Source organism: Capra hircus, chromosome 10 (assembly GCF_001704415.2).
Source record: "Capra hircus breed San Clemente chromosome 10, ASM170441v1, whole genome shotgun sequence".
NCBI classification, from domain to species: domain Eukaryota; kingdom Metazoa; phylum Chordata; class Mammalia; order Artiodactyla; family Bovidae; genus Capra; species Capra hircus.
Window position 1 is genome coordinate 48,416,276 of NC_030817.1, and position 21,714 is coordinate 48,437,989.

Consider the following 21,714-nt stretch of genomic DNA (forward strand, 5'->3'; position numbering starts at 1 on the left):
ACCTCTGATATTCCCTCTTTCCTTTCTGGAGAACAGAAAATTTTTTCACATTTGCACAACTGAAGGTGGCTAGCATGATGCTTTGTACACGATAATTTTCAGTAAATACCAATTGAACTTATATTAGAATATGAGCCATTTGTTAAAGCAAAGGGTGAGATTTTGTGGATGAAGAAAAGCCTCAGAATGCAATCTCATACCTTTCTCACTTCTGTCAACACTAAGTGATTTTTTTCAATTCCAGAGTCTTAACATCATCTCCATACTGATGACTTCTAAGTTATATCCCTAGTCCATACCTCTTCTATGCACTTAACCCTCCCTGCTTACCCAACCTCTCTTACATCTAACAGGCATCTCTAATGTACTATGCTCAAAACTAAACTTGTGATTTCCTCCATCAATTTTGTTTCTCTTTGTTTTACTTACACACCACATCAACCTGTGGCAAACTGAGGAGACCATTCTTTTAAATTACGTTCTAATAGCTTCTTACAATCTTCCTTTTTATTATCACTGTGACCTTGCCTGATGATGCAGGAGACATAAAAGACGTGGGTTCAATCCCTTGGTTGGGAAGATCCCCTGGAGGCAGACATGGCAACCTACTTCAGTATTCTTGCCTGGAGAATCCCATGGAGAGAGGAGCCTGGCAGGCTACAGTCCATAGGGTTGCAAAGAGTCAGACACAACTGAAGCAACTTAGCACGCAAACCCTCACTAACTCTTACATGGACACCTGAGTATTAAATGGTCTCCCAATTTCTACGCTTACCTCTCTAGAGTCAGTTTTTCAGGTGGGCTGTTTGTTAGGATGCTGACAAAGGAATCCTTTCAAAATGTCAACGATATCAATGTCTTCCATCCCTCTTAGAAAAAGTCTACGGTCCAAAAAGTCTGCCTACAAGATCTTCTCTTGGCTACCTCCCGATCTCATTTCCCACTTCCTATGCTTCCCTTCATTCTAGCCTCCCTGGCCTCCTTGTTGTTCCTCTAAAATGTCAAGCACACTTCTATCTCAGGGTCTCTGCACTTCCCCCAGATATCCATATGGCTGTGCTCAGATGCCATTTCTTTCAAAAGAACTTACTCACCAACTCCACTGCTTTGTTCTTTCCGCTTCATAGCACTTATGACACTACCTGAACATATCTGTTTGTTGTCTGACATGCATGCTCCAATAAGAAAGGGACATTGTTCTGTTCATTGTGGTACTGCCAATGCCTAGAAGAGACCCTGACACATAGCAATCCCTCAATATTTAACAATTCAATAGGTTCTTAATATAAGTAGTCCAATTTATTCAGTAAATATTAAGTTAGATGAACTCCTTTATTGAAGGAAAGGAATTCTTCTTAATAGGAAATAGTGCATAACGTTTCTCAAACTTATTTAGTTATGGAACTTTTTTTTGGAAGCACGGTATCTTTATCATCTTGGGAAACTAATCTATGAAGAAACTGCTGTAGTAGATAGTAGAGAATTATTTCTCACAGTGCCTTGTAGATTTTAAAATAATTGAGTACTTTGTGCTAATCTACCGCATATCAGGAAGGTACAGGCTATCATTTTTGACCCACTTTAAATTACACACAAGCATACTTTCACACTGCATTTTTCTAAACCATTTTACCATGTCCCATTTTAGCCACAAATATATCGTCACCAGGAACATTTTTTAAATGTTTGACTAATGAAAAAAACTTGTTCTATTTGGTAATAAATATGTGAATTACACATAAATGTATAAAAACATAATATGTATAAGATAATTAATAGGCATATATGAAAGAGATACTGATATTCTTCCCTTTCCCCCCCTGTATTTTTCTACACTATTACCTTTTCCCAAAGTTGCCATAATTAGGTACTACAGACTACTTTACTTTCTTTTTCTGTAAATGCCATGTTATATTGTTTGCTTTTTGTTTAGAAGTGGGCAACTCAAACTCTTTGTGTTTTTCTCTTTGGAAAAAAAAACTCAATTACATTTTACTTATATTGTTTTTTTGTTCACTACAAATTACTACCATTAGCTATGAAAAAGGTTCCCTACATTTAACAAAAAAGGTTTTCACTGATAACGTTTCTTAAAATTGCAGAAGCAGCATCATGGCAAAAATGGATTCTCTCTTCTCCATGCACTATTATATACTTAGAAGAAGTAAAAACTCCAATTACAATCCATCGATGGTTACTGGGCCATCAGTGAGGCAAAAATACTGCTTTCTGAGCCTTGCCTGAAACTGACAAATGAATGCAATAAAAAGTACCAAAACGAAATACTGTTTCTTTTCAGGAAGGTACATACAAAAAGGTAAAGGAAGTATGTGCTCATGAGATTAAAATTCTTCTATTAGTACTTAAACACTCATTACATCAAGTTAGTCACTTGGACAAATGTTGGGTCAAGAGATCATTTTGGAATTAATGTATGAAAACTGAATTATGTATTTTAAGAATATGGTAGCCAGCTATAGGATGAAGAGTCCTGCACAAATTATGCCTCTATCTCTCCATACCTGTGGGCAGGCTCTACCCACACTAAGATAAGTATGGGCTTGCCTGCCAGTGGGATGTTAGCAAATGTGAATCAGGCAGAGGTCTGATTCTTTGTACGTGGAGCGTCCTACCCCCTCGCTCCCTGATTTTGGAAATCTCTTCATGTTTTTTATGCTACCTGCACTCTGTTGAAACTCTGAGATGGCTAGAACCTCATGAGTGACCTCAGGAGAGACCAACACAAGAACTGCCCAGCTGATCCCAGGCTAAACTGCTGACTCCCAGAGTGTGAGAAAATCAAATGGCTGAATTTTAGAGTGGTGTGCTATTTAGCAATAGATAATGGATAAAATACAAAACTGTATTGCTAGCAGGTACTTATTACTTTTCAGGCTGTTCAATAACTAGGAAATCACTACTTATTGGGGCACGTGCTTAGTGAAAAATATGAATATGCAACTACTAGCTACAGTTACCATTTATATGTTTTATAGTTACAAAAAGTGTTATATATTAATTAATCCACATAAGTGATCTTAAAGCATATTCTCTTAATCGGGTAAATGTTCCCCTTAAAAGGTAAAACGTATGTGGAAGTACTTGGCACTGTAAAGTGTTAGATGGCCAACAAATTTCCTTCTCAAAATCCTTCTTAAGCTTTTAATTGCTTGGAAACCTGTTCTTTTCCTAGCATGCATATCTGAATTAAGAAAATATCAAAATCAACTATGAGTGAGTGAAAGTCGCGCAGTTGTGTCCAACTCTTTGCAACTCCATGGATACTCAGTCCATGGGATTCTCCAGGCCAGGATACTGGAGTGGGTAGCTGTTCCCTTCTCCAAGGGATCTTCCCAAGTCTCCCACATTACAAGCAGATTCTTTACCAGCTGAGCTGTATTTTAATTTTTAAAAATTTAAGTATCAAAATAATGAAACGATAATATTTATGTGATGATCCATCCAAAAACTTGTGGGACTTGTCCAAATGAAAAATCTAAAAAGGACATACTATAACAGCATGAAATAAGAATACTGAGTTCTAGAATTCATTTTTTTCTCAGGCAAAATACAGTTGGTATTAAAAAATTTAAATTCAATGTTCCTAAGCCTTAATTGACTTTTCCCTGTACTTAAGTAGACACTGATATTCATATGGGTCAATTTATTTGCATATGGACCATTTTAATAGTTGTACGAAGGTCTTCTCCATTAAACAAGGTCTTCTACCATTGTTTGTTACTCTAATGCAAGACACACAACCACAGGAAATACAGTAGTTATCTGTAACAATTCCTTCTTTCTTACCTTCTCTCTCCCTCTTTAGCTACCAAGCCCTGTTAATCTTACCTCCTCAGTGTCTTTCAACCTCTCTCTCTTTTCCATCTCAACCCTCACCACCTAGTCAAGGCTTCTCTCTTTCCTGGACCACAACAGTCATTTTCTAGTCTGCTTGCATTACTCTTACCCCTACTTCTCCTCTACCAAACCTCTTCTATTAACAATACTCAGAGTGAGCTTCCTGAAGCATGAATTATGCTCATGCTTAAAGTATGTCGATGGCTTCCCAATGTCCCTGTAATAAAACCAAAATCCTTAGTCATTTGTTACTTCATAAATATAAATTCAAAATGAACTCGAGATCCCTCTTTCCCTTTGTTTCCTTATCATTAATAGTCTTACTTCTCGTGCCCTTTGGTAAATTCTGGTCATACTTACCTTCTCGATGGAGGACCTGCCACTCCCCTGCAATCCAGGCCTTCCTGGATGCGTACAATATAGTATAGCGCGTCACAACTGTCTCTGGCCCATCAGGAGGTCTCCATGAAACCAGAGCAGTGTCGTCCTCTATCAACGTCACTTTCACTCCAACTGGTGGGCCTGCTGGTGCTGTGTGCACATGCAGAAAATATTGTATTATTAGGAGAGAATGGTCACTAAGTTATTCAAATACCTGGACAGGTACAGATGAGAGTTAGAAACACTAGCAGCTGCTATAGCAACTGCTATAAATGGTCTACCAGCTTGCACAGACCGTTAGTGATATACCAAAATATGTTTCTCTTCTTTACCACAAGCCTAATCTTATTTTTATTATGTTTAAATCATTAAAAAGAATATAAAGGAGATGGTAGATTCCTAGATAAAGAACTGCTGAGTCAAAAGTTGTCAGCATTTTTAGGGCTCTTCATACTATTTTGCCACACTGACAACTAGAAAGGTTTACAGTTCCACCACTGTACCACATAACTCATCCTTTTAGGTACTGAATCTAAACTACACCTACTACTAAAATGCATATAATGTATACTTAACCTGATCTAGGAAGCCACTCAAGAAAATACTTTTGAGATTGAAATATTCAGTTATTCTCCAAACGCTGTGAATCAGTGAGTTTATAGAACAGATTTTAGACTAACACCTTATATCTAAAAAAGGTAGGGAAGTCTTGGGATTTCAGCTGATCCCATGTTCACTATGAGCTAAAGGTGTGAAGAGCTGGATTTGAACACCATGTCATATGTGGAATATTGTCAAAACCATAGCAAAACAGCCCAATGCTCACCTAAATAAATATCCATTGTTTTCTCTAAACATCATTAAAAAAAGAGCTGCAATGGTTCTTAGAAATCATCTACACATTCGCCCTCATTCTAGAGAAAAGGAAAAGCATGGAGAGATATACCGTGTTCTTCAATTGGAAGAATCAATATTGTGAAAATGATAATAGTACCAAAAGCAATCTACAGAGTCAATATAATCCAAATTAAATTACCAATGGCATTTCTCAAAGAATTAGAACAAAAATTTTTACAATTTGTATGGAAACAGAAGATTCCAAATAGCCAAAGCAATCTTGAGAAAGAATAACAGAACTGGAGGAATCAGGCTCCCTGACTTCAGACTATGCCACAAAGCTACAATAATCAAGACAGTATGGTACTGGCACAAAGACAGAAATACAGATCAGTGGAACAAGATAGAAAACCTGGAAATAAATCAATTAATTTATGACAAAGGAGGCAAGACTGCAAATTCTTAGAAAGATAGTCTCTTCAATGAATGGTGCTGGGAAAACTGGACAGCTACATGTAAAAAATGAATTAGATAATTCTTTAACACCATACACAAACATACGCTCAAAATTAATTAAAGACAGAAATGTGAGACCAGACGCTGTAAAACTCTTAGAGGAAAACATCGGCAGAACAGTCTCTGACATAAATCACAGCAGTATGTTTTTCATTCTGTCTCCCAGAATAATGGAAATAAATACAAAAATAAACAAATGGGACCTACTTAAACTCAAAAGTTTTTGCATAGCAAAGGAAACAATAAATAAACCAAAACACAGCCCACAGACTGGGAGAAAATATTTGCAAATAATGTGACTGACAAGGGATTAGTTTCCAAAGTTTATAAACATCTCATGATGCTTAACATCATCAAAACAAACAAACCAATTAATGAATAGGCAAAAGACTTAAATAAACATCTCTCCAAAGAAGACATACAGGTGGCCAAGAGGCACATGAAAAGGTGTTCAACAGTGCTAATTATTACAGAAATGCAAATCGAAACTACAATGAGATATCATCTCACACCAGTCAGAATGGCTATTATCAAAAAATCCACAGACAATAAATGCTGGAGAGGATATGGAGAGAAGGGAACATTCCTACACTGTTGTTGGGAATGTAAATTGGTACAGCCACTATGTAGAACAGTATGGAGGTTCCTTAAAAAACTAGAAACAGAGCTAGCATATGACCATGCAATCCCACTACTGGGCATATGCCCAGAGGAAAACATGATCTGAAAGGATACATGCACCCCAATGTTCACTGAAGGACTGTTCACAATAGTCACGACATGGAAGCAGCCTAAATGTGCACTGACAGAGGAATGGATAAAGAAGATGTGGTGCGTGGAATATTACTCAGCCATTAAAAAGAATGAAATATTGCCATCTGCAGCAACATGGATGGACCTCGAGATTGTCACACAGAGTGAAGTCAGTCAGACAGAGAAAGGGAAATGTAGTATGATACCCCTTACATGTGGAATCTAAAAAGAAATTATACAAATGAACTTACTTACAGAACAGAAAGAGATTCTCAGGGTTAGAGAATGAACTTGTGGTTGCTGCGGGGGAAGGATGGGAAAATTAGGGAGTTGGCTTATTTACACTGCTATAGTTAAAATGGATAACCAACAAGGACCTACTATATAGCACATGGAACTCTGTTCAATGTTATGCGGCAGCCTAGATGGGAGGGGAGTTTGGAGGGGAATGGATATATATATATGTGTGGTTGAACCCCTTTGCTCTTTACCTGGAACTATCACAACATTGTTTGCTAATCAGCTATACCCCAATACAAACTAAAAAGTTAAAATTTTTGAAAAAGAGTATGGTACTAGCACAAAAACAGAAATACAGATCAATGGTACAGGATAGACAGTCGAGAGATAAACCCATGCACCTATGGTTACCTAGTCTATGACAAAGGAGGCAAGTATGTAAAAGAAAAGAGAAAAGGCAGTCTCTTCAATAAGTGGTGCTGGGAAAACTGAACAGGTACTACATGTAAAAGAATGAAATTAGAACACTCCCTAACACCATACACAAAAATTCAAAATGGACTAAAGACCTAAATATATGGCCAGACACTATAAAACTCTTAAGAGAAATCATAGACAGGGACTTCCCTGGTGGTTCAGTGTTTAAGACTCTATGTTCCCAACACAGGGGGCCTGGGTTCAATCCCCAGTGGAGTAAACTGGATTCCGCATGCCACAACTAAGACCCCAGCACAGCCAAATAAACAAATAAAAATGATATTAAGAAAACATGGGCAGAACACTGACATAAATCACAGCAAGGTCTCTTTTGACCCACTTCTTAGAGTAACAAAAATAAATAAATGGGACCTGATTAAACTTAAAAGCTTTTCCACAACAAAGGAAATCAAAAGATGAAAAGACAACTGAGAATGAGAGAAAATACTTGCTAATGTAGGAACTGATAAGAGATTAATCTCCAAAATATATAAACAGCTTATGCAACTCAATATCAAAACAGACAACCCAATCAAAAAATGAGCAAAGACCTAAACAGACATTTCTCCAAAGAAGATATACAGATGGCCAGCAAATACATGAAAAGATGCTCCACATTACTGGTTATTAGAGAAATGCAAGTCAGAACTGCAATGAGGTATCACTTTACACCAGTCAGAAGGGCCATGATCAAAAACCTACAAGCAATAAATGCTGGAGAGGGTTTGGAGAAAAGGGAACCCTCTTACACTGTTGGTGGTAAATGTGAATGATACAGCCACTATGGAGAACAGTATGGAGGTTCCTTAAAAAAACTAAAAACAGAACTACTATATAACCCAGTAATCTCACCTTTGGGCTTATACTCAGAGAAAATCATAATTCAAAAAATACATGCACCCCAATGTTCACTGTAACACTACTTACATAGCCAGGACATGGAAGCAGTCTAAATGTCCACTGACAGAAGAATGGTACATATATACAATGTGGTTCATATAAACAATGGAATATTACTCAGAGATAGAGAGGAATGAAATTGTGCCATTTGCAGAGAGGTGGATGGACCTAAAGACTGCCATACAGTGTGAAGTAAATCAGAAAAACAAATATCATATAACATTGCTTATATGTGAAATCTAGAAAAAGAATACAGATAAACTTGTTGGCAAAGCAGAAATAAAGACAAAGATGTAGAGAACGACTGTACAGATACCAAGCAGCAAGAGCGGGTAGGATGAACCGGGAGACTGGGACTGACATACATACACCAACTATGTATAAAATAGATAACTAATAAGATTCTACTGTGTAGCACAGGGAACTCTACTCAATGCTCTGTGGCGACCTAAATGGGAAGAAAATCCAAAGAAGAGGGGATATATGTATATGTAGAGCCAGTTTATTTTGCTGTTTAATAGGAACTAACACAACATTGTAAAGCAACCATATCCCAATAAAAGTTACTTTTTTTAAAAAAAGAAATGCTGGGACTTCCTTGGTGGTCCAGTGGTTAAGAATCCACTTTGCAATGCAGGAGATGTGGGTCAGATTCCTGGTCAGGGAACTAAGATCCCACATGCAGCAGAGCAACTAAGCCCATATGCCACAACTAGACAGCCTGCGAGTTCTGCAGCCCACACCACAGCTAGAGAGCCCATGCACTGGCACGAAAGAGCCTGCATGCTGCAACTAAGACTCAATGCAGCCAAATAAATAAACACTAACTTAAAAAAAATTTTTTTTTTTTTTCAGAAAAAGGAAATGCAGGTCTAGAGACATGAAATATTTTAGCAAGTGCTATAGATAAGTTACAGAATTGGTGCTCAATCAGGTATCATGTATACTGTACTACACACAGCATCAAGCTACTACTCACATTAGGTTCTAATGTGGCCTCCTAATATCATTCAATTGAAGAAGCAAATGGCAACCCACTTCAATATTCTTGCCTGGGAAATCCCATGGACAGAGGAGCCTGGCAGGCTACAGTCCATGGGTTCGCAAGAGTTGGACATGACTTAGCAACTAAACAACATCATTAAATACATTATTTACTTACTTCCATTTTAAATTGCCTGGGTGCAGCCTTATACAGTATACTTCTTCTTAGAAAATGTAGCACCCCCCTAAAATGACCCTAAGTTTAAATTCACTTGCTTGTGCAACACATTGAGAGGAAAAATGTTTTTACTATAATAAAGGAAAAAAGTTAAGAAGCAACACAAATATAGGTGCCAACCAGGGTAGACTCTTCTTCAAAGTGAGACACACACACACACACACACACACACACACCACCCACCCACCCACCCACCCACCAAATATGTAGGTAAAACCCACAAGGAGTTGCTTTCTTTACCTTCCGGAAGTGTAGAGTGGTAGACAACGGGCTCCAGGGACTGGAAAGTTGATCCACATGCAGTCGAACAGCAAATTCATATTTGGTGTTTGGTTCTAGACCTTGAACCAACATGTGAGTTTCTGATCTATAATAAGTAGTAATAAAATTGTTAGTACGTTGTTTCTAAAAGATTGTATTTCCAATCAATATAGGTTATTATTATTATTTATTACCTCTTCATTTTCTTTAAAACAAATTAGGAATCTAATTTGACTATTAAAATGTTATATTTGATATTATAGAAATAAGCCTAAAAGCGGCCTCTCCAAGAGGAAACTAGGAAATTAAAGAGTATAAATATGTCCCAAATCAAAGGGATTTCCTCTGAAATACTGGAAGTCAAATCATCCCTTTAAAGCATTTTATGGCCTTCTAACTACAACCTAGCAAACACAATAACTAGGTTTATTTTTTGATGTAATCTGAAAATTGTCTTGTTTCTTTCCTTAAAAATGCTAAGTTTAGCTGACTGAAGGTCATTAATATTGATAGTTTCTTGTCTCATTTTGCTGTGTGAGTCTAGGGAAACAAAAAAAATCATTTTTGAAAATTCAATTTCGAAAAATGTGGTTCTCAGCATTGAATATGTAAAGATTAAATCTCCCACCACTGTATACATAAAATAGGTCCTGGGACAAATGCTTACAGCTGAAGCTCATGCTGGCCCAAGATGGTAAAGAAGGAATTGTGAGTGGGGAGGAGAGCAAAGAAAACAACCATTAATAGAAGTTACATACGTTTGAAGGTACAGAACCAAAGAAGCATTCTGCAGGCCAACGGGGTTACAGCGGATGGTGTAGTTAATCATCTGTGCAGTGGTGAATGCAGGCCTCCTCCAGTGCAGAAAGATGGAAGATGAGGTGTTAGCCTTCGCATAGAGATGGTGGGGGGGTGGTGGAGGAGGAACCATGCGATCACGAACAGCTATTGAAAAAGACAATGTTACTTTGCCACATGGTGTAATATTTAATACAGAAAGTTGTAAAATGGTAAAATCTTAACACCCCACCCTTTAGGTCTTTATTCCATCAAAGGTTCACAGTGGTCTAGAGATATATCGTTTAAACCTGAGCGACTCTTCCATGAGTTAGATAAGGAATCAAATATTATCAATACTTAAAAAGCAAAACAGAAGCACAGAGGAGTCAAGCTACCAGCCAAAAATATTCAGAAAGCCAGCACTAGACTTAAAAACTAGGCTGACATCCTCTTTAGTAGCAATAAAACCAAACAGCTTTCAGTAGCAATAAAACTGAACAGCAACTGGAAAGAAACAATTAGTCTCAAGGTTAAAGGAGATAAAAGAAAATATATGTAGGTATTCAGGGTTATTTTCCCAGTTTAATTTCTAATGATCTCTTGCATGCAAAACTAAAACAGGTTCTTATGACTAAACAAGTCTCAAATAGTTACTGAGTATGTACTTGGTTCAAAATACTATGTTGAATATCCTGGAAGATAGAAAAGTAATAAAACCATCAAGGTATCCAAGTAGTAAAGAGACTTAAATTTAAAGAAAGAAGACGAGAAAAGAAGAGTATGAGTCTTACATAGTGAAACAAGCTACTGTAGCTCTTACTTACACACGCATCCCGGTGTACTAACTGTCTGATCCGCCTGGTAGCCATCTTCTATGTTGTTGTAAGCCAGCAGTCTCACATGATACTTCCTTCTTGGGTCTATGAAGAAACCAACAGGTAATAATTAGATCCAGCTTTCTAGATGGGAACAAGGGTTCTAGATTTTCTAGATTTTGGTTTTAAAATCTTGTGAGTGAGTTAAAGCTCTAAGTAAAATGAAAATTTTCTCTCTCCTTGTCCTACACAATGACTCAGCAATTCACCTTTGCTATTGTGACTAGACAATCACAATAATACCAATTAATAAAATTTTACTTTATTTAACCTTACTTCAAACGAAAACATTACCACCACTGTTTTCTCCCTTCCTCAACTGACCAGACATAGATTGTTGATTTTAAAAGCCTTGGGCTGACTGATGGATTCCTTACAAGTGGGGTAGTTAACTTAAAAGCATGGAAATCAAACTGAGATTGTTTTCCCCGTAAGAATTACAGCTGTCATTCTTTAGTACCTTTGAAAATGTTTATATCCATGTGTTAACTTTATTTCATCCTATGCCCTTTCCTCACACTCACATTTCAGTTGAGAGCTATATTTACCAAGAAAGATGAGTTGGAGCTCCCTCTACTGGAGATTATTAACTATACAGAAACTAAAAGTCTACTCCATACAATATTAAAGCAAAAATTTTTTTCAGGTTTTTGAGGAATTAAGTGGTTACAAATTTTAAAAAATATACTTTAGGATATATTTATGAAGCTTAATGATATAAATACATTTAAATGTTAGTGTTCATGATAACACCTATAGAATAATACTTGCTTAAGGCAAAAATAAATATTCAGAAACAATGTAATTCTTTCTTCTCCCATCTTCATTGAGGTATAGTTGTTTAATATACAAATAAAACTTGTATATTATATATATTTAAAGTATATAACCTTTATGTTTGATATGGGTATACATTGTGAAATGATCACTATAATCAAGTGAATTAACAGAGACCCATTACTTCTCTATTTAACCATGTGTGTGTATGTATATATGTGGTAAAAACAATTAAGATTTATACTCTCAGTAAATTTCAAGTATACAATACATCACTGAGAACTATAATCACCATGCTGTACATCAGACCTCCAGAACTTACTCATCCTCCATAACTGAAACTCTAGCCATCTCCCCATTTCCCCAGCTGTGGTAACCACTGTTCCACTTTCTGCTTCTGCAAGTTTAAGTATTTTAGATTCCATATATAAATGAGATCATGTCGTATTTGTCTTTCTGGCTAATTTCATTTAGCATAATGTCCTCTATTTCATCCAAGTCATGAAAATGGTAAGATCTCTTTCTTTATAAAAGCTGAATAACATTCCATTGTGTGTGTGTGTTTGTGTGTGCATGTGTGTATGCCCCATTTTATTTTTCTATTTACCTGCTAACAGGCATTCAGGTTGTTTTCACAGCTTGTCTACTGTGACTAATGCTGCAAAGAACATGAGGATGTAGATAACTCTTTGAGGTACTGATTTCATTTCCTTTTGATATACACCCAGAAGAGGGACTGCTGGGTCACATGGGAAGTCTATTTCTAATGTATTTCTACATTATAATTCTCTAAATAATAATAATACCTATAAATAAATCCACAGGGATTTCACAAAGGAAAACAATCATCCTTAGTAGATATATCAAATGCGAAAAAAACCTTAGAATAATATAATAAAAATAATTCTATACTGAATTCAAACATTTAAAATCCAAAAACAAGATGTGAAGTTTACTAAATTTTCCAATGTAATTTAAGACTCTGTATAAATATTTTTGAAATGGATGCATTGTAATATTTAATATTAAATGCATTAAAAGGATATCCTAAAATATAAAGTTTTTATTTCTGTTCTGACAAAATTGCACAAGAAAAATTTATACAACTTAGAACATTTCTGTACTTTCTAGATAGAAAGGTAAGAAGACTAACAACATTTCACCATCCTATAGAAAATATCTTTTAAACAAAACACTGTAAGACACATGTTATTCCCATTTTATAAACCATCATACAAAAGTGTTAAGTAGCATGTCCAATGTCACACAAAGCTGAACCAAGAACTTGTAGATATTTTTATGACAAAAATACAGGGCATTTAAATGTACATAAATACAAGTGCCTTTGTCACAGTAAGTATGTCTTCAGATAATGCATTTTAAAACAGAAATTTTCAAATTTTATAAGATAATTATCAGAAAACATAAACACATTTGAGTTTCATCACTGAAATGATCTCTAATATTCAGCACTGAAATTCTAAGATTCAAAAGGCTTCTGTTCAGATCAGTGGCTACTTATTTTGAATCTGTTTTCTTCTTTCTTTCTTCCTATTGTTGTATTCATTAGTCAACTGAATCCAGAGCTCCGCATTACAAATTCTCCCTGCGAATGGGTACAAACGCAACTCAATCGACTCTCTGCAGAAGTTCTTCAAACATATTGCTTTATCCTCTCTATTCAATCAGAAGAGTACCTTTAGGACAGCCTCCTGAGTGTGATGTGTTATGCCAGGAATTACGAGACAGAAAAGGAAGGATGAATCAGCATTTGACGAATGCAGCTCATGTTCTCCCGGAACCAGACACAGATACAGCTAACTCTCCTAGAAGGCTGATTTTTGTGGAGGGTTATGAGTAGAGGTAGAGAGATTAAGCTTTTTCCACTGTGCAAACAGTCGACCAACACTTCATAAACACCTCTCCAGAATGGTTACTTATTTTTAGCCCTAAAATTGATTCTTCATTTTCCTCTTTTAAAAAAGTGAGCTGCTTACCCCAAGTTTTAAACCCAGAATTAACCTTTTTTGTTGTTGCTGATCAGACAGAAGCAGCTTAAATTTCCTACCAAGATGAGAGAACACAGTTGGTTCCTCAACATGCCCCACACCTGGCTGTTACCCACTCAGCACAGACACCAGCAAGCCCTACACCGGGAGAGGCAGCTCTTCTGAGGCCCCCTGGAAACCATCCACGTGGCCAGAGCAACCATCTCCACCGCTGGGCTCCTTCCCCTTCAAGTCCATGTGAGGTCAGGTAAAGGTAAACCACAGACAGGCAAATAAGTATTCAATACACTGAGTAAACGAAATTCCTTTCTATCCACATAAAAGAGATAAAACATGAACCAGGATAATTTTGGAAATTATTTTAGTAGAAAAAAAATTTTTTTAGATATACTGTGTGTGTTAGTCATTCAGTTGTGCCCAACTCTCTGCAATCCCATGGACTGTAGCTCATCAGACTCCTCTGTCCATGGAATTCTCCAGGCAAGAATACCAGAGTCAGTTGCCATTCCCTTTTCCAGGGGAAATTCCCAACCCAGGGACTGAACCCAGGTTTCCCTGCATTGCTGGCTGATTCTTTACTGTCTGAGCCACTAGGACATACTAGGTAGGAAAAACAATGTAAAGGAAAGGGAAAATTCATTCACATTTGTTCACATGTGATCTATTCTTCATGCTCTATGAAGAATCTTACTTTAAAAAATACAAAGTTCCAGGCTGGGGACCAAGCTGAGCTGTGGACCACTTGCATTTGCCATGTATTCCTCTCTCTTAGGCTGTAAAAATATGACTCCAATTTTAAAATCTAGTCACTGTATTATTTTGGTTTGTGAATTCAGAGACCCCAGGAAAAACCTGGCTCATTCTTGTTTGTCAATTTGCTAGAAATTTCATTTCATCTACTTTTGTAAATTTAAGAGGGGACCCAAGGACCAGAAGACCTCAAATAACATTACAGATAAGCACTGTTGGTGTTTAGCCATTAAGTCATGTCCGACTCTTTGCAACTCCATGGACTATAGCCCACCAGGCTCCTCTGTTCATGGATTTCCCAGGCAAGAATACTGGAGTGGGTTGCCATTTCCTTCTCCAAGGGATCTTCCCAACCCAGGGATCGAATCCACGTCTCCTGCTTGGCAGGCAAATTCTTTATCATTAAACACCAGGGAAGCCCATAAGATGACCATAAACAGGCAACAAGTTACCAGCTAAGAAAGAAAACAGAGAACAGTTGCACAATTAACAAAATTAAAGATACGGAATAAAAAAATAAAGTTTAGGACCAACATGTTAAGTACAGTTAAGTGCACACATAATGAACCTCAGCAAAGCAGCACAAGTCGTAAAACTCTGCAGTTCCGCAAAGACCCTGTGATGATACAAAAGAGACAAAGCAGAGACTCAGGATCAATGTAAAATGCCCCAGGGAGCGAGTTTCCAGGGCCTGTTAGAGGCTTCTTGAGTCAAGCACTGCCACGTATGTGGTGCTTGGTTACACAAGACGCAGCAGACTTAAACTCTGTGGTTTCAGGGCAAACCAGCAGAGTCAGGAAGAGCAGCCACAAAGAACAGCACAGGCCTCCTCAAAACCCAGTGAGGAGAGAGCTGGTCCCAGTTCCTTCAAAACTCAATACCAGGGGCATAGAAATCACTCCTCAACAGGGCTAATTTCTTAATTGATCCCAGTGGTGATAGGTAGCATATGGATTTATGTTAAACTTGTCTAAAGCTTTAGCAATATATAAAGATTGAAGGGTCAGGAAAGGAAGCCCAAATTAATTTAACACATATCTGACTAAACATTTTGATATGTAACTCTGGAGTGTCAGTTTAAGTTAATGCACTCAAGATTTCCGCCAGATTAAACTGTCTTTATTAGGGAGTCAACCTGTGGCCAAAATTGAAGCTCTCCTTCCTAAAACACGACTACGGTTCTACCTTTTATTTTGTCTCCACTGGCCAAGGACCCACCTCTCTTTCTTCCCTTTGTTTCATTCTCACTATCAGTTCTTCTACATGAGTTTCACATAAGGGACAATCAGAACCAGGAGTCTAGCTGGCCAAGAAAGAGTTCACAGGTATCAAATATACATTTATCAAGTGTCTACTAAAAGTCAGGCACTTTACAGAAGACTCAAGGATTAGAAAACTCTTAATTTCAACCTGCCAACAGGAATAGACTATGAAATGAATATGTGTACTGTTTACCAAATGTGTAACCTTGAATAAGTTTCTTAGTTTTCTAAGCTTTAATTTCATTTGGAAAATAGGGATATAATGATTTATAGAAATTTTGACAGTATTAAATGAAATCATGCCTATTAAGGGCTTTGTACAGTTCCTATAATTAGTAAACACAACATTACTGCTGTTATTATGTGAGTAAAGTTGCCTGGGATAACAGAAAAGGCACTACCAAACGCAGGGTGCACTTAAATTTGGGAATCATCTTGCTGAAGCCAAATGAATATGAAGGCTATTCATTCATACAAGCAAGGTTCAGAATCCAGAATACCAGCACATCAACAATTAGCAGACAATGAAGCTGAGCTCTAACTACCTTCTGTCCTCATTAACATTCCCAGGTTCGCAGAGCTGGCAAAAGCTCTCAACTGTGTATCAGAGTTGTACACATATTGAAGGAGCTGTGTTTTGTGTTTATGGCCACTAAGAATGCTTGCTGTTCTGGCAACCACGTCACATGGTGTACAGTCCTCTTAGTGTCAAATCCACCTTCACCTATGTCTTCCATATTAATTGAATACATTATCATCTGCTAACAAACAAACAACCTGACGAAGATAAATGCTTAGGAAAGCAACTTAATAGATTTCTTCCCTAATGGAAGAACAGTAGATTGTTTCATATAAATGAAGTATGGGAAAATCTGAGGACTAGCATTAGATACATCAAGCAGATGGATACAACAAATTGATTTATTGTTAATTATATCCAGTTTTAACAGTTAGGTGTTTATTACCTTTCAGTGACAACAACTTGGAGCAAAAGAAAAAACAAAGATCAGTACAATGAGACTCCTAGTAATGCCCAGGTCTTTTAAAGATGCACAAAGATTAAAACAGAACCTGCTTTAATTCTATGATTTAACAACCATGCATTAATAATTGTATCTTGACACAAAATCTTAAGTAACCTACCTAAAGTGTTGGTATAATATTAGCCATTTTTCACTGCAACAGGTTTTCAAAGACCAGAAAACAACAACAAAACACCCTTGCCTTCTTCCAGGGTTTTACTTAAATAACTTGCATTTCTCTTCTCTATCACTAGATGGCATCTGTGTGCCTGTAAGGAGAAGGATGACTCATCTAGCTATTAAGGTGGGAGGTATTCTGATACCCACTGAGACATGAAAGAGCAACTCAAGTGCCGGAAATGCGCAACTGCTTTGACTGTGCATGCTAAGTTGCTCAATCATGTCCGACTCTGCGACCCCATGACTGTACCCTGCCAGGCTCCTGTGTCCATGCGATTATCCCAGCAAGAATACTGGAGTGGGTTGCCATTTCCTCCTCCAGAGTGACTGCTTTAGTTTCACCATATTATAAAGACTTGATGAAATGCAAAGCTGTAGAAAGGGGAAAGGGCTGCCCTGGATCAGTTTTTGTCATACTCAGAAGTATTTCACGTGAACGTTAAAAACCTGTGAATGAGATGCTGCTTTTGTCACTTGTCCTCTACAGGACAAACAGAAGACAACTTATCTAATGGCTCAGCACTGCTAGGAAGCCAAGAGATGGCTTAGCAAAAGGGTTAAGGGCTGAGATGTCAGACCCAGACAGCCTGGATTCCAATTTACCTTGGTCATTACTGTGTAACTTGGAAAGTTTATTTTCTCTCTTTACCTTTGCTAAAGTAATCTATACAATGGATGTGATGATGATAAAACATCTTTCTCTTGAGGTGGTGGGAGGAGGACAGAAACTGATTCACTTGAAGTAGTGACAGTGTATAATAACATCAACAATAATAATAAACTACAAATAAAAATGATATACAGATAAAAATACCGATAGTAATAAACTAATTAGAAACAACAGCACTGACTATTCACTGAAGCTGAAGCTCCAACACTTTGGCCTGAAGCAAAGAGCTGACTCACTGTAAAAGACCCTGATGTTGGAAAAGACTGAGGGCAGGAGGAGAAGGGTGGAACAGAAAGATGAGATGGTTGGATGGCATCACCAACTCAATGGACATGAAGCTGAGCCAACTCCAGGAGATAGTGAAGGACAGGGAGTCCTGTCATGCTCCAGTCCATGGGGTTGCAAAGAGTCGGACACAACTTAGTGACTGAATGACAACAACGAGAAGCATCTTATGACCCCTAATCCCTCCTCCCTCTCATGTAGAAGGGCAGAATGGTATAATGGTGAAAAGACAGACCCTGGGAGCAGGTATGACTACTTGGGTTCCAATTGAGTTTCCTCTTCTATAAAATGAGGATTAAACGAGTTTATATACACAAAATGCTTTTGAAAATGTCTGGCACCGAGTAGGTGCTTTTTAGTTCTAATAAAATAACTGCAGAGGAGGGGGCTGGTTTGAGAATCGGGGGATTTGGATTTTAATCTTGGATTTAGTAGCTGTGTGGCTGCAAAGGTAGTCTCCTGGAATTCAGTTTCCTTGTCTTTAAGATTAGGAAACTGAAATATTTCAGTTGCTCTCAAATTTGTTTAGGTAATAGTGTACTAGGGGAGCTAAGACAAAGATACAAATAAGCACCATGCAAGATAGGAGTAACTGCTGCAAAGAGATTTGTTGGAAGTCTAAAGGAATTAAAAAAGAGGGGAAGCTTACTAGCAGTTTGGGGCATGGAGAGGACACCACAGAAGTGCAACTGAGCAGAATCTGACCTTTTAGTAGGCATGGGGAAAAAAGAGATGGAGGAAATAGAAATAGTATAAACAAAGGTTTGGGGACAGGAACACAAGGATCAGGGATGAGCAATGAAGAAGTACTCAGTATAGGGTGCATGAGTGAGTGTTACAAAGAAAAGTTGGGCTGGGGGTGAGATCTCAGAGGGCTTTGAGAGCCAGGCTAGGCATTGCAGATTTTATTACATAAACTTGGGAAATAGCTGACTAAATGGGACTGTTGAGAAAAAGGATGAATGAGAAGGAGTAAGAAAGTTCCCGAGTTTCCAGCCTGGGTTGACCGACAGAAATAGAAGAGGATATGCTTGGTGGAGCCAGTGACATGCCAAATCCGAGATGCCAGAGAAGCACTGGAGTGGAGCTGACCAGCAGGTGACTGGAAGTGTGGACTGGAGCCAGCAGTTAGGATGAAGGAGCACATTCAGCAGTCATTCACACAGAAGAAGGGGTGTTACAGGACAGAAAAGGCAGCAAGGACTAGAGACTGAGGGCAGGAAGGGACGTGGACCTGAAGACTCATGAGGAGAACCAGGAAAGTAAAATACCATGGAAACCAAGAGAAGGTTGGCTGACAATATCCAAAGCTGCAGAGACAGCATCAAGGGTAAGAATGACATTTGGTTATCTAGGTCCTTTAACAAAATAAATTCATCAGAAAGGGGTGAGGTTAGAGGTAGCAGGAAACATGGAGTTAAGGAGCAAGGAAGTGGTGGGACATCTGAGGCAGAGTTATGAAGGGAATGAAAATGCATTTTATTATGATGTGTAACAAAATGTTAATAGTGGTATCTGGCTCTATATGGCAAAATTTTAATTACTTTGCTTCCTGTAACCGTTCTACAATAAATATGAACTGCTGTAATAATAATATTAAAGAATTGTTGGGAAAATGTATTACCTTTTATATGCCAACAAACTACTATATGTTTATTTGCATTTATCTTAAATAATCCTTACAACAACCCTATAAAATAAGAATTATTATTTTTATTTTATAAATATACTTCTTTATAAGTAAACTGACTTCCCTCAAAAAATTAACCCAGAAGGATGTGATGGGTGGGAGGTGAAGGGGGGTGGTTCAGGATGGGGAACACATGTACAGGCATGGCAGATTCATGTCAATGTATGGCAAAACCAATACAATATTGTAAAGTAAAATAAATAAATAAAACTGGAAAAGATTAACCATTTTTTCTATATAAAATACCCTCCAATCTGTTTCAAACCTCTTTGATTCTTTAGTATGCTAAAAATAAGCTGGGCTTACTGTAAGTTCACTTAGCATATCTTCTACAACATAGAGCAGTTGGGCTTTTTAAAACTTGCTTTTATTGTCCTTCAGCTTCAATACTGTGCTTATGGAATATGTGATAAAATCAGGGGTCCATGGTTTTATAATCACAGATGTTTAAGAAATCAGACAGCAAAATGTGAGAACAAGTTTATTTATTTATTTTTCCTTTCTTATAAATTTTATTTTTTATTTTTTTTTTTTGTTGTTGCTGCTGGTTTTTTATTTATTTATTTATTTTTTTAAAATTTTAAAATCTTTAATTCTTACATGCATTCCCAAACATGAACCCCCCTCCCACCTCCCTCCCCACAACATCTCTCTGGGTCATCCCCTTGCACCTGCCCCAAGCAAGCTGCACCCTACGTCAGACATGGACTGGCGATTCAGAGAACAAGTTTAAAATTAAGAGAACACATTCTAAAGAATGTCATCCTCTCTACTGAGTGGCTTTATGACTTCAATCCTTTTTCTGGCTTGATTCCGGGTTTAGGTTATCTCTAAAGTAGGCTCTGAATGGGGGTGATATTAATATACATTCAAAGTAATCAAATACAAAATTAGAAAATAAAAAAACAAATAATCATACATTTAACCAGTAAGGAATAAAGTTTACTTTGAAGAGGAAACATTTAAAGAGTTTCAGTTCTTCTGGATTTTGATCACTATTCCACCAATGGGGCTTCCCAGACGGTGCCAGTGATAAAGAACCTGCCTGCCAATGCAGGGGACATAAGAGACACAGGTTCAAAGGTAAAAACTAGAAGGCTCGCTCTGTAGGAAGCTCTTACACCAACACTTTCCCCCAAATGCTATAAAGACCAAGTGCTCTCTGACTGGTGATAAAGACAGATGGTAAAACTAATGGACACCATTTATGGATTCTTTGCGATGATACTGACATTTCTAGAAGTTTGGCTTCCTGGACAATGCATACCAGAAGACAATTATTTACACAGTATTTAGCTGTGGACAAATAATAAGAGATAACATCAGGGTCATGAAAACCAAACCTCTGTTTCTTCTGGCTGGGGCTTGCTGGTGAGGCTCCAGAAGCCTTGACAAGAGCCAGGCCCATGTGGACAGATCAGAGGTAGATAAAATTAAGAGAAAACCTGAGATCAGGACCATGAGAAAATTCATACTCCACAGCAGTGAGTCCATCTCTGACACTTCTAACATTCAAACTTCATGAAGACAACGAGTTTTATTACCCATCCTTCAATGGAAACTTCTCAGGTGGTGGGAAAAATAATCCTCCTAGGGCCAGAGGAAGGTAAAGCAATCTCGTCTCCTCTGGACAGCCCACTGCCACTTGTTCAATTTACAGACAGCTTAATAAAACGTCTTAAGAGGACAAAAAGCGTTACCTTAAAAACCACTATGTATTACTTTAAAATACTTACTTAAACCGCTGCTAAAGAAAGCTTTGCTTATACTAACAACAGTGTCACAAGATATCCTCAAAAGATTAAAAACAATCAAATAAATTACAATATACATGCAAAGGTAATCTGAAAGTAGCAATCTGAAAATCAGCTGCTAGAAGGTCAATATATGAACACCTTATAAGTAGGAAATGCTCAGAATAAGTGAGAAAGGTGACATTTTCAGGGATGAAACTAGCGTCTGGCCAAAT

The 21,714-nt window shown here is 37.5% G+C and overlaps 1 protein-coding gene across 1 annotated transcript in view; it reads right to left on the minus strand.

Moving 5' to 3' along the window:
* Nucleotides 1-21,714, minus strand: part of PRTG (protogenin) — a 141,386-nt gene that overhangs the window by 8,716 nt on the left and 110,956 nt on the right. The window contains 5 exon segments of the mRNA XM_018054242.1: nucleotides 4,219-4,389; nucleotides 9,425-9,457; nucleotides 9,460-9,551; nucleotides 10,204-10,390; nucleotides 11,050-11,145. Of these exon segments, the coding sequence (XP_017909731.1) occupies nucleotides 4,219-4,389; nucleotides 9,425-9,457; nucleotides 9,460-9,551; nucleotides 10,204-10,390; nucleotides 11,050-11,145 (579 nt within the window).